The 15,062-nt window shown below is 37.4% G+C and overlaps 1 protein-coding gene across 1 annotated transcript in view; it reads right to left on the bottom strand.

Moving 5' to 3' along the window:
* LOC113996163 (protein unc-13 homolog A-like) overlaps positions 1-15,062 on the bottom strand; it is a 43,195-nt gene that overhangs the window by 9,176 nt on the left and 18,957 nt on the right. The window contains exon 7 of the mRNA XM_039390037.1: positions 11,431-11,497. Coding sequence (XP_039245971.1) covers positions 11,431-11,497 — 67 coding nt within the window. The remainder of the gene's footprint in view (positions 1-11,430; positions 11,498-15,062) is intronic.

Below are 15,062 nucleotides of genomic sequence, written 5' to 3'. Positions count from 1 at the left end.
TCCGCAACGGTATCTGCCCGAAATTCCACGGTATTCCCTAGGCAGCGTTAAGTGGGGGGGTTTATCCTCCCTCTCCCATGTCCCCCCCCCCCTCCTACAACTTGTGCTAACAGCTGAGAGTAATCATGGTGTTAGCTACTAATTCATTCCGCAGCTCAGTTTTATTTCTCCTCTATAATAGCAGGGCAGGAGTCAGTGTCCTGCTCCCGTTCAAAACCAACATCAGCACGGGAAAATAGTAATCATCCTGGTGTTTTATGTGCTGGGAACTTCACCCACTGCTGTTTTCTCCTGCCACTGCTTCCGAATGCAGCATTCCCTGCAATAGGCACAGCCCTCCTGCGTGGAAAGGCAGCCCCTGTGCTTCACGGATCCAGGCAAATGGGCTGACTGAGAAAGCTCGCTCACAGAGGCAGCACATGCAGTGCGCCGTGAGAGCTGGCAGGTGCACCAGTGGCCGCAAGGATAACAGTGGGAGATGGTATCTCTTGCTTGGCAGGGCCATGTTTCAGCCTAACCTTTTATTTATCGGTCTGACATGACCCAGAGAAACAACTGTATAGCTGTTCTTTCAGCAGTGCTTTCATCAACAGCTGATCATTTTTGCTAATGAATCTGCTAAATAGCTTCTTAACTACCGTCATTCCATGATGATTTAAGGGTGCTCCAGATAATAGGAAACATATCACTCAGCTTCCATAAAAAGTACTTTGCATGTTCCCAATTAATACCTAGACAATAGGACTCAGTCATTTGTTTACTGCAACTCAAATAGCAGAGTGGATTATTATTGTGCATGCAGTGAGTAAATTATCCTGTGCAGAACACATCGGGCGTTTTTCACAAATGTTAACAGGTTTAGCAGTGTGTTTAAGGCCTTGGACGTATTGATATTCAAAACTAACACCTGAAGAACATGAAGAACTACAAAAATGCATCCAGAATGATCCTATATAAAACCATTCTACAAAGTGTACACATAGCCCAAGTGTAAATCTTTCACAAAACATGTGTACAGGCATAAAACCACGGGTATGTTATCTTTAATCTTGGGAGACAGACTGACTGAAATGCCATAACAAATATTAAATTATGTATGTTTCCTGCATAAAAATAAAAACCCCCAAACTTTGGACATTCTGGTAATAGCTGCCACATTTGTAACAGAGAAGCCTGTAATTCAGTTACTTACTTAAAAAACGTATTAAGGATACTTTGAGTAAAAGGCAGCACTTAAGAGTGTTTAATGATTTCTAGTAATAGTTAAAAGTTATTGGTTGTAGTTTTCACTTTGTCCAATTCTTGTATTATTGTTAGCAATGTCATCTTGGATGCAATGCTTTACATACAACTTATCAATTGAAAAGTTCTCTTACATATAGTTGTAAAATTAATATTTTGGATTTTTTGTATATCATTGTAAAAATAATTATGTACTGTTATATTTATTATGTCCTGTTGAAATGAATGCAACCCAGAAATACTCCATTAATTAGATTTATAGTTAAGAGCCAGATGAATGGATGCTTTGTTCTTCAAATCTTATTGTAGTTATTAGCCTGCAGCAATTACTTAATATTCTGTCTAAACTGAAACCAACTGATTCTTCATATCTGCCATGTTGCATGCCAACAAAATATACAATAAAACTTTTATTGTACAAGATTGTACAAAACTTCTATTGCACAATAGGAGATATTCCACTGGTATCAATACTCAGTGATACAGTCATAACTACATGAGAAGTAGCAATAATCCCTCTCAAAATCAACAACACCACTCATGTAAGGATTAAAACTGGTCTTGAGACTACAGACAATAAACCCCATAAATATTGGGACTGTTTTGCAAAAATATAATGTGTTTTCATTTAATAAAAAAATGTGTTCACAAAAAAAGTTAACTCATAACACTTAATGTCATCTTCAAGGAAGTTCTTAAGTATTGATGCTGTTTATACTAATCTATTACATCACCACATGTTGAATGTTTCATGTGGAAGCCACTTATTTGATAGCCCAGCACAAGCAGGACATTTTGCTCTCCCACTTGCATCATCTAATTGATATTTCAGAAGGAAATATAAACCCAGACATCAATCCAAAAACCTCCAGAATCAATCGTGACTTATCTTCCCTGGAATTAAAATTCTATGTAGAACTTGCCAAGGCAGAAAAATGCTGATTTCGCTTATAATGAGACCAACCAAACAAGAACCAAGTTTCATATATAAATACATACTAATTACTTACTTACAAGTGATGTCATAACCAAGTTGTCTTATACCTCTGTTCAGCCCACCCTCACTAGATATGATGTTAGGAACTTCCTATAGTATGAGCAGTATTAATTGTGTCCAGTAGCTAACATTCTCACAGTTCTGGAAGCCAATACTTGTAAGTCAATGACTGGAAGGAAACTCCAGTGAACCTAGAGGAGGCATCCATGCCAGCCTTTGATAAACTAACACAAAGGAGCAGTTTGCATGTGTGGGCCACAAGTGTTTTTGTGGTTACTTGCCAGTATTCTGACACGTCGATGAAGCTGACCTTAGAGAACCATAGCTTTAAGTATTCCCACTGATTTACTGTATTTCCCAAACATAATGCTAAAGATGAAACTCCCACACGTAGAAGGAACAGGAGAAATACACGTATTTACAGGTGAATATATACACAATGTACAGAGTTGCAATTTGTTACACAATTCTAGCTAATCCCTGTGGCTTAATGGACAAAAAAGTGAAAACCCACCCAAACCAAACACCATCACCACCCACCCCAAACCATATCCCAAACAAAAACCCCAAAGGGCAGCTGCAAGCCTTCATCCAGAAAAGAGTTATTCTATCTGCCTTTTTCCAGGATTACATGATTATGACTTTCAGAGATGATTCTTTGAATTCTTAGAAATAAAAGCCCATCCTCTGAAAATATTTCAGTAATTTATATCACTGTTTTTGCATAATAAACCCGACATGAAATAACATGTGACTATTTTAGATATTATTTGACAATTTCTATTGTTTAAATGCTGACAATGGTAAACTGACAGAACAACTTCGAAGTAATTTATATTTTGTGATGGATTTCATGATGGAAAGTTGGAAAAGCTGTCACAGAGTTAAGCTCTCTCCCACATGACACCTCCCCAGCCTGCTTAAGGGATGGTTATTTCTTCCCTTTTATCTAAGAAAGGACCGTGTCAATTCTTAAACCTAATCAATTAATGTAAGAGAACTCTAACGCTGCAGTCAAACCACGCTGCTGTGGCCGGACAGGCCGGGGATGAGGCCGGGCAGGGCCCTTTCCCGAGGGATGCGCCGCTCCCGGCGGCCTCGCCGCTCCCCGCGCGCCCCCTGCCGGAAACATCCCACACCCGCAGCCCTTCCCAACGTTTCTAAAAGCGCATGGAATACATCCTCTCCCCTCCACTTTTTTATTTATTTACTTTTTTTTTTTTTTTTGGAAGCGCGCACACAGAGTTTAAACTATATTTTCCTTTTTTTTTTTTCTATGCAATTATTATTTTACTTACTGTAAAGCTCAGCGTTTTCACTAAAAAGATAGGGGCTATGTTTTGGATGTATGCTGAAAACAGCACTGATAACACAGGGGTTTTTGGTTATGCTGAACAGTGTTTACACAGAGCCAAGGCCTTTTCTGCTTCTCACCCCACCAGCAAGTAGGCTGGGGGTGCACAGGAAGCTGGAAGGGGACACAGCTGGGACAGCTGACCCCAAATTACCAAGGGGATATTCCATATCACATGACATTATACTGAGCACATAAAGCTGGAGGAAGAAAGAGGAAGAGGGGGGATGTTTGGAGTGTCACTCTTACCCTCCAATTCTGTCCCCCATCCCACTGGGGGACGAGCAAGTGAGAAGCTGTGTGGGGCTTAGTTGCTGTCTGGGCTTAAATCACAATAGGGTAAACTCATTGGAACAAAAGTGACCTAGAGAGGAAGAATTACAGCATCTCCCTTCCACAAAACCTGCAGTCATATACTTAAATTCAAGTGTATACTTAACAGTGCTACTAACTACAGTAATCAAGAGCTGTTTCAAGATTTGTCAAGAGTGGCAGCAGCCACTATACAGAAAGGTATAGCAATAAAGAGCACACCAACAAACTTGAAAAGAAAAAAAATATTTGGCAGTGAACTAAAACAAGCAACCCCATTAATCCGAAAATGGTTAAAGAGGGTAGATGGCAAGAAAGATCCATAATGATGAAGTAGACAGATGCTGCAAGGATTCTAGAAAACTAGTGCTTTCAACGATTGTACCCACAGTGCTAGGATTGCCAGAGCCAAGAGTTACATCTTTTATCATAAATCTGGAAGCCAAGTAATTTGCTCTCCTGGATCTCTTTTTCCCAAGGCCTCTCACTCCAGCTACTGCTCAGATTCCATCACTATCATTCATTGGCTTTTCAGTGTATGACCTGTCATTGTCTTTGCTGGGATTCCGAGTTCCTCAGTGCTCCATTCGTGGCTGCTCTCAGCTCTCTGTCCTATCCCAGATCTCCCACTGATATGACTGCAGGTTATCCCAGTATTTCTCTCTCCTCACCATAGGACTTCTTTCCCTTTCCTGCATCCTGAGAGGTACTCTGCCAATTCTTATAATTAACAACCTCTAACATAACGGATTCTTGCCCTCACAATCCTCACTATTTATCTTCACTGCATTCCAAATGGTAGCTTTTGCCTCCACACAATGGTGCCCTTAAAGGACAGCCCACTTGATTCACAGTAACTGGCTTATTTGTCCTGGTTTTTGTCAGATTATCACTTGTAAACTTTCTCCTATGGGAAACCTGTTGAGTTTCAGCCTTCTAAAGTATTCTCCTTTTAAAAGCATTGCCTCAAATGCTCACAAAACTCTCTATAATTCAACTACAAATACGCACCAGGACCTCTATAATTCTATAGCACATTTAATTAGCCTCGGGTTACTAATAAAACCAGTAAAAAAATCATTTAACAGAAGTCCAAAGACAACCTGCAAAATGCTATAACATGGTTACTCAAAACAGGAGGAAGAGAAAGAATGTTACAATGATCCCTTTTTGAACTATGAAGCAAAGGAAAGAACTGAAGTTTCATTGTGGAAGAGAGCATGTTATATTCCTGTTTATTGATATTCTATTATGACAGTCAAGAGCAAAAGCTTAGGTTTCTTACCCTCTGTTGTGAATCATTGTATCTCACTTTTTGAAGAGAAAAGCAGAGTGATAATTCTTTTTCTGACCTTACCTAACAGAATCCTCAAATAATGGTGCAGCAGCTCAAAGGTTTCTCCCAGGGTCTATAATTCTTAATACCTTCAATTAACTGAAGAAAGGAATTTTCAATTTTCACACCAATTTAAGAGGTGAAGGCAGGGAATAAATTATAGAATATCTAAACTCACAATACCATAGGAACGTCTAAGTTAAAATAAGTCTTCAAATAAGTTAACTGTAGCTTTATTCAGATAGAAGACCTCTCCATTTTCTTTTACTCACAATTGTATCAATTTATAAAACATTTTCTCCCCAAGAAACTTTCAGAGGAAGTAATTCCAGAAGGGAAAAAAATAATCAAGTATGTTAGTGTGTTTACCTAGAATGATAGGAAATAAAAGAAACAAAAGCAATTTGGTCAAAATTGGTGGAAGTGTGATTTGATCTTTTTACATGGAATCTATCCTGCACGAAAGTCATAAGACATGGAAGACAAGGTGGTGGAATAAATTTTAACTTAAAAGACATTCCAATTATAATTAATCTGAGCTGGATAATTTACAGGGCAGCATAAAACTGCTGTTGTATGGAAGAAATTGCAAGTTATATTTATTGCTTTTTGTGACTTTCCTCCATGCCTCAGATATGGGAGCTGTTCTCCTGAACCACAGCTGAATTTCTAACCCATTATCTCTGCTTAGAGCTGTGCATTCCAGGCTGGAATCAGAGTGAAGTCGTGCACGACTTTTGAAGCCATGAAGGAAGATGAATTAATCTCCCACGATCTCTTTGAGGAAAGAATTGATGTTATTTGCAATCATTGTCTCCTTGTTTTGGGTTCACTGGTCACGAGTGAGATACACTCTTGAACTTCTGCCTTTAATGTGAATCTCCTTTTGCCAAAGTAAACTTTCTAAGCACAAATTTTTGAAAGCCTCAAAAGCAACTATGAAGTGATCTTAGAACTGTCAGTCCAATTGCCCCACATCAACCTTTTTACCTTCATGTAAACTCAGGCAGTTCAGACAGAAGGTAGTCAAGATTATTTCTATTATAGAACTAGGACTGCTTGATATAGCCAATCAATAATTTTCTTCATGTAAAAACTGTGACTCATAAAGCAAAGACATCCCAGAAATTCCTTTGAATCATCGAGTATTTTCATTTTCCTCATGCACCAACTAACCTTCTAATCATTGTCAAAATATCTTCAAGCTGGCAAACCTGCACGGATCCTAAATTCATTTAATTGAAAAGAAAGTGCACCTCAACATTTCTTTGTTTTCGAATTGTCAGTTTGTCAATTTTTTGTTTAAATATTTCATCTTCGAAATAAATTCACAAGACTAAGAAAAGCAGCTTGTTTGCAGCCATTTAGCTCAATCAATATGCTAATTGTCACTTGAACACAACTTTTTAATTGCATCAGGATACAAAACATCTATTATTCATACTTCAAGAAAAGGAAGTAATTGTTTATTTCCACTTCAAGACACACTTGCATACAAAACATTTCTTGGAATGGAGGGTTAAAAAATTGTTCAACTGAAAGATTGATTAAAAAAAAAGGCAATTTCTTTGGGCCTACTGGAATACTTTAAAGGGAAGTTTTGTGTTAATCTCATAGCCCCATGGCTCCTAAAATAAGATTGATTTCTGCTTACCCAGCCCTAAATTCCCATTGCTGTCACTGTGCAATACCTGCCTCGGTATTAGTCTATCAAGTTTTGTTTCTGAATAAGACAGTAAATCAATAGTGCTGACAAAATCAGGCACCTGATAACTTCTCTATTAGTGAGCTTTCTCATCCTGAACTTCACCACTGCGTCCATCACGTAATTCACCACAAATCACAAAGAACAGTACTAGAGCAATCCACAACGAATATTTAATTCTACATAATATTTTTTTAATATTGAAACACACCCATATTTTTTGAATTAATGGCACAATTTGTGGTTCTATGGATGTATTATGCTCATTTTGCAAAGTTAGGAATAAGGTATCTAGAGAATATTTGTTGAGGCAAATCTGTACCACTGTCACTGTTGACCACCAGGTTATAAAACTGGTTAATATAGTGCCACTATTTCACTGTCTTTTGTCTCCAATACTCACAATTGTCAATAGTTGGGGAATCATAGAAGGGGGAACTTACAAGTGTAGCCTCCCACTTAATGTCAACCTCAGGAATCAGTTAGTATGCTTTGTATTTTATAAAAAGCATATCCATCTCAGAGATGTGACATTTATTTACTCGAATATATTTCAGCAGCAAAACACTCTCTACTCCACTTAGGATTGTAGCTACAGATATAATCAAAGTGACAGACACAACTGAGGTAGGAGGGAGGAAAGGGGAAAATCCACTTGATTTGATTCATGGCTGACATGGAGTTCAAAGAAAAAAACCCTCTAAGTGAACCTTTTCATAATAATTGCCAGGACTCCATAGCACTCATTTCTAAGCTGTTAGAGAACTAAGGCAAACAAAATCTGAACAAAAGGTGAACAAAATCTGTTCACCGTTCCTGGCAGTACAGTGAACATGAAACTGCAAGCCAGATACTAGGACTGGGTTATTGTAAAAGAATTGTGGTTTGGATTTCTGTTTTTAATCAATATGCAGAAGTGCAATTAGAGGACCCCCCTAGTGTCTTTTTAGAAGTGATTAATTCCTGATATTAAGTTTTCCCTCAAATGCTTAATTCCTCTCCCCTCTCAAATATGGGAAGGATTTCCCTAATGCTTTTATCTTACTATTGCTAGATCTTATATGATTGCAAAAACGTTTAACTATGTCAAGTAGGCATCAAGGCAATTTATTATTTGGAAAGACACACTGGCCAAAACAGTTTGGCACTTTTCCTATCTAGTCAATGTTCAAATAAATATTCATCAGCTACAGTGCCTCTGGTGAACCACTGGGCTGTCATCTCATATCTGATCAGAACAGCCTAATTCAGTTTATTTCCATAGATTATCATTAAAAGCATACATTTCAAATATTCTTACTGGAACTTCAGCCATCTGAATATTTTCTATTGCAGTAACAATTCGTGTTTGTTCCACCTGTGAGGAAATACCTGAAGGCCATCAACCTCAGCAAACCACATTCTATTCTATAACCTCCTCTATTCAAGTTAAACCCACTTCCCTACACTTCCAAGAATAGCTAAAAACTCCCAGAAATTTACTGTTACTTCTCTGTTCTTAAAGGCCTCCAGTGATTGATTCCCTGTCTACAGCCTGCTCCAAAGACTAAAAAACTCCCTCATGGTTCCTAAAGGTTGTTATTTCTTTTTCCAGCTCTTTATGGATAGAGAAAGTTCCCTTCTTGTGGGAGTAGTATCTTACAGTAGTTGCCTACATACACAGATTACTTTCAGTGGAAAATTACTTACTTTGCTTTATGTGTTAGTTTGCCTCCATTATGAGGCTCTGTACATATTGTATCTTCTGCAAAATACATCAGGATTGTCTATTCTTCTGATCTTATTGTGCTGCACAGGTTTTTTTTAATTGATGGCCCTTTTTATCCCCAATAATACTTGCAAGTGTGAAGCTTATTTTGATAGGCATTGGCAGGAGTTCATCCTTCATGCCTCTCAGATTTTCTGAGGAAACAATGGCACTAAGTGTCACATCAATTGTGTTATATCAATGATGAGATGATACCAGTGTACTGTTTCTGAAAACCAGTTTATCTTGAGAAAGAAAAGACAAAGCAAAGTGACCAAGACAATCCACAATGTAAGAGACTGAAGCATAAAGGACTAAAGATGTAAGTGTATTTCAGGCAAAATAATTTCATAAGGAGAAAAAAAAATCTCATTCAAATTAATCTGTAGCTTAAAAGAAAGAAAAAGAAATTCGTTACATTTAAGCAAACTACAAAACTGATGTAACAAGTGATCAGACCTTACATTTTGTTTTGCTTTGTGCAATATCTCTTAATGTGTGCATAGGCCCAGGAAATCAAGAGCTTACCTGAGTAAAACGCTAGCATGTAACTTAGTATTATATACACATCCATACTTTTCACTTTAAAAGGCCATTAATTAGGAATAGCATTAGAATGAAATTCTAACAAATATTCAACACTAGACACATGCTCGGTGCAGGAATCATGACAAGAGCACAAACCACACAACTGAAAATACAAAAGTTGTCCATTTCCTCTTATTCCCTTTTCCATTAGGATGGAAAAATCTTAACATAATGTTCAGTTATATAGCATTAGAATGATTTAAATACTTTTTAAGTTAAGGTTTCCTCCCCTCTACTTCTATCTCTGCAAGACAACAAGAACTGTGTTTCCATTGTCTGCAATGTCCCAGATTTCTACTAAATTTACAACTAGAAGCATATGAAGAACCAAGTTTAACACGTGGCTTATAATGAAACAGTAACTTGAGATTTAAATGACTCTATAAGTATTTATAGAAATTTTCCTCTTCAAAGACTTCTAAGTGAGGTAAATATTTACACATCCCATCCCATGTAATCTTCAAATTCTTTAAAGACTTACAATAAATTTGCCACCATCTTTCAGCCCCAAACTGATGCTACACTAACTGCTGAGCAATCTGCTCTTATTTCAGTGCACTGAGATATTTTGACGACTTTGCTAAAGAAAAAACTTCAATGGCACAGTGACAAGCCAAAATTCCAGCTCATACATATTAACTTGCTTACTTAACCATCTTCTAAATGCTGACCTCGAAATTACTTTGAAGAACTGTAGTGGGAAGAAGTGCAATATTAATATCCCTTTATTCAAATACTTCTTTTAACATTTGAACAAAATGCAGCTGAGTCATCAAGTCACAAAGTTGCTGACCATGTGACATAAGTGATTTGGTTTTAAACTCAGAAATGAATGTATCCCACTGACTGGGCAACTAAACACACACTGAAGGATGGTTCTTCACAGAAGAATTTTTGAATGAGCATCTTAAAACTACTGCAAACTCTCTCTACAAAACAAAACTGGATTACTTGGCATATCCAACTCTTGTGTTTGATATCAGTTAGACCAGGACTTTTTGTCCTGCCTCCCTCCTACAGTGAGATAACATTTGGTATAAAAGAAAGAAGAGATCAAACCAGTGACAGACACAGTAAGACGCACAAACTGAGATCATGTGAATCAGATAAGTATTTTTCCCATGACACCTTAGTAAAAACAAAATTTTCCCCATGCTTTTCACACAGGCACAGTCCATGGATTATCACAAAGGCAAGAGAATTCAGTAAAAAATAAATAGGACTTGCCCCCAAAAGAACAGGAAAAAACCAGCTCAAAATAAACTGATGAAGGTGCATCTTGGATGGAGTTTGACTCATATTTACTATAAACAGGTTTGGCTTTACCATGAAACCATAGAAATGACATTTTACAGCACACTACCTGAGAATAAGCAGTATTTCCTAAAGGCCTACACACAAATGAAACAGGAAGATAAGTCCATGACTCTTTAGCTTTTTGGTAGGTCACTGGACACACTAAGGACATAACTGCAGTGTTTCTCAGAAGTTATCAACAATAGTTTTGCAGGTTGGAAGATTGGTCAAAAAACTGATGACATCTGAATTCCCAACCATTGTGGTGAGGTCATGGTTTGTACAGTGTAAGAGCAACAGTGAGACAGAAAATACTTAGCACCATTATTGACCACATAAGCAGGTGAAGTGATAGTAATAATTTCTCTTAATTATCACATCTAATTAAAAAAATCCCTATTTAGGCAGTAGTATCATCAGTAGAACTTAGAATATTTTTTTCTAGGAAAAAATCTTCTTAAACATTTTTTATTAAATATTATTGAAGTACTGATGTTTCTCAATATCAAAAATTATTCAAAAAAAGATGTCTGAGGTTATCAATTCTGGATTAATATACAATACAGATAAGAAGGCCAATCTACAATCACTCCTCATGCATCTAAAGTTTCAGAATCTCGTCCTCTTTCTGTTTCAGAAGTCAAAAATCCTGAGGTGAGGGAACAACATGGATTTAAGAACCAATGGAAGGGACTGTCTCTACAATCAGAAACTCAGCAGTCACATCCTCAGGTCTTGCTGTAACTAAGTAGCAGTTTATATGAACTACAAACCTTATACTAAATTCTCCTTCAAACCTAGGAAATTTTTTGAATTACAGTAACACATCAGTAGCTTTAAGAGCTGTTCTTACCTTCTGAATAGCCCTGGCCCATCGTGCTTTTGCAAAATTACCTCCATCACCCTGGAATCTATTTCTCCTGGAGAAAGGGAGGGGAAAAATAGTCAGAACATGAAAAGAAATAACTAAAAGAGCTCTTTGACCCACTGTGGGCAAGTGGGTCAAAGTCAGATAGCTCCATCATCCATTTCTTCTGTATATAGTATTCTCTATATCCTAGAATATATTAGCTCTGTGGAAGTTATTCTTGACATCGAGTTATGGAAGCTTATCCTGGTAATTTGCATAAGGGTAACTTTACACTTAGCAGGATGTGCTGGGTTTGGCTGATCCAAATTTCACACTCTCTTATCCTCTGACTCAATATGAGCTGTTTAGTAAGGACTGTTTCAGTGAATGGTTTGCTTTGTCAATATTAATTCCAAACAAGCTGTGGAAAATAATGGAGGAAAGCACTTCATTATGATCTATTTAGGCCTCAACATTGAAGATTTATTTTATTTATATCTGATAAATGACAGGAGACCATGAGCTAAGTTAACAGTTTTTACAGAGATGATCAGGTTAAAGATAACCAACTAATGCATTTTTACATTACTTCAGTCTATTTTCAACTCCAGTCCACTTTTTCCAAAAGGCAAATAAAAGTAACAGTCTAAAAAAATCTGATATTGCTGTTACAAACAGCTCTGTTTCTCTTGTAGGTTTTGAATGTTAAAATAAAATATTGAAGTTGAAATTTTTTTTAAAGTTTGATAATTAATAATTTTGTTTTATTTTCACCAGACTTGAAGATAAGGGTAGAAAAATTTATTTTTTCCCCCACATTTCCCTGCTTATTTCCAAATACTGTGCCACTCTACTTAGGCAGCTGGTTGATAAAAGAAACCAGAATGTATACAGTAAAGAGTCCCTTGACCTGATGGTGATTTGACTCTGAGATCACAGCACACATATAGTTGATATACAGAGAAAAAATAAGTAGATGCTAGACAGTAACTACAGCAAAGCACATGGAAGTATTTTTATATGCTGATTTTCTCTGCTCTAACAAAATACTAAACTGCATTCTGCAACAATTCAGATATACTCAAGCAGAGAAGACTGGCTCACACTATCATCTTTGGATTACAGGGGGTTCCCTGAAATCTAGGAGTTCACTGGCTTGTAAAGACTTGATTCCTGTTCCTCATACTATTATCAGGGTATAACAGACCATTGGCACAGGAATATATTTCCAATTATAGCAGCTCATAAATCAGGATTACAAGGTCTTTTGCATCAAATGGCAGGAGGAGAAGGGGAAAACAACAACAGCAAAAAAACCCCAAGCCACCAAGAGAGGGGAAAAAAGAAAAGAAAGGGAAACCTTTGAATTTCCTCAGTAAAGGCATTTCCTTCTGAGGCACAGAGTGAGTGCTACCACAAGTCTTAGCAAACTGAATTAAAGGAGTTACTGAGAAACCACACTATACGAAAACAGAAAACCACTGCCCCCCCCCCAAAAAGCCACCATATAGAAGCTAACATTTAGTCCAACAAATCTTTGAAATATAATCTGTTATGTGATTGATTGCCCCCACATAGGAGTTGCACACTTGCACAGGCCTATTGCAATGAGAACTCATTATTCAGCTATTTCACAACCCCTGTGAACAATGTTGTTTTAACCTGAAAAATGCTAATTCTGTTCATGGCTGCTAAGCACAGGTTATAATAGTTAGTGTAGGCTCTACCACTCTTGCCAGATTCTAAGTAATTCAAAAGACACTTGTACAAAAACAGTTAAGTTGCAAAATAAAAATGTACAGTAACATTCCATACATACAGTTTACAAAGGACAGTAGCAGCCTGTTTACTAAGTAAAGTTGTTGGAGCGTATTTCTGTTATATTTCAGTGTCATCCCTTGGTCTACACATTACTATTTAATTACCTTGGACTTTTGGAACAGTGCTCTTTTATTTGAGGAGAAAAATGTTCTCTCTGATACACACAGCTGAGTGCACATGATGCAAACTAAGTGTGAAGAGGCTTTTCTTCCCCTGCCCTCATCTCTGAGGCTGCATCCTTGCAGGTTCAGCCTTCTTCCTTTTCACAACTATTTTCTTTTTTTTTTTTTTTTTATTGTAAGGTAAATCAACCAAGTGATACTAGTAATGGTTCCACTCCATTCTGCAGCTGTTAACTAGACTGGAAATACTAGGTAATAATTAACCTTAGGAATTATTAAGGTAATTAACCTCAAGGTCAGATGGAGAGTGCCAGTGTTGATTCAGAGGGAACAGAAAAAAACAGCTTTTATTGTCTTAACTGAAGGTAGGTAAGGTCAGGAGCACTCTTAAATTTGGAGGCATAATGTTCACAGGCAGACAAAAACATTTAACTGGTTTGCACTTCAGGAAGACATTGGGCTGTGACCAGACTGCTGAGCAGAGCAGGTAAATGAGGCAGTTGAATACACTTCTGCTTGTGCCATGTAGAAACTCAGCACAGACAGACACAGCCAGGAGCAGCTTTTTACCTGTCCACTGCCTGCTGACACAAGGATGGGTCCAGTTTAGACAAATGATTGTTAATTTTCTATTCAGATCTAGTAAAACTAATCAGTTACCTGGCAGAAAACAATTTATCAATACTGAACAAAGCCTCCAGAAGACATATGATTTGCAGGAATTCTGAGTGACAAAGACCAAGAAGATACTGCTGGGAATCATTTGTCCTGGCAACTGAACTATCATGTTCCAGGTAAATGCATTGCTACAATTTTTTGAAACTAAGAACTTAAACAAGAACAGATTAGGAGAACTTCAAACAAGCATTAAGTCAGAAAATAAGGCAATCACAGCTATAATTACAAAAGCATTAATTGCAAGTGGTAGAACAACAAAAAGCTTGAAAACAAATGACAAATGCCTTAGGAGCGCCTGAAAATCACACTGATTCGCCATTCCTGCAACATAATGCCCAGCTGCAGTCTCTGAACCAACACAGATCACAGGAACAACAGGCTGTAGAACCAGAAGAAAAGCCTCTGGAGAAGTCCAACAATATTTAGATCCAGAAAGCTGAGCAAGCAGCCCAGGTAAAAATTTTGATGCACCATGCATCAAACCAGCAGGCTTCCACATCTCCCAGCGGGAAGGATCAAAATAACGAATTTTGTTGCAGTGATTTACCAAGAGAACACAGTTACATGCACAGGAAGGCACAGGTTAGATAAACACGAGGGCTCTTCAGGCTGGTTTATTGAAAGAGATCTTTAATAGACAACAAAAGTCACACTGACACTTTTATTTAATAGATGTTTTCCCTGTCAATTTTGCTGCACAATTACATTAAAATTGGTCTAGTATTTCAGCGACGATTTGCATTTTCACAGCACCTCTTGTAAAATTAAATCCCACTGCAGACTTCATTGTAAAGCAGTTAATTATAAAGCAGTTGCAGTGTGGCCACATATGGACAAATAACGACATCTTCTGAATGGTTATTTGTTTGTAATGGGCAATCCTGAACATCTGCATGGGTTTGTAAGCATTCATCACTAGTGTCAATATTGTCAGCTTTGACTATAACTGGAAATAAACTGGGGAAGAAAAACTGAAATAATCACACTCTGACATATTATGACAATTTTTTACTC

The sequence above is a fragment of the Pipra filicauda genome, unplaced genomic scaffold, assembly GCF_003945595.2.
Source record: "Pipra filicauda isolate LSUMZ 115617 unplaced genomic scaffold, ASM394559v2 scaffold7_size6619720_pilon, whole genome shotgun sequence".
Taxonomy (NCBI): domain Eukaryota; kingdom Metazoa; phylum Chordata; class Aves; order Passeriformes; family Pipridae; genus Pipra; species Pipra filicauda.
The sequence above is the reverse complement of the archived record's forward strand: the minus strand, read 5'-3'. Positions and strand labels throughout refer to the sequence as shown.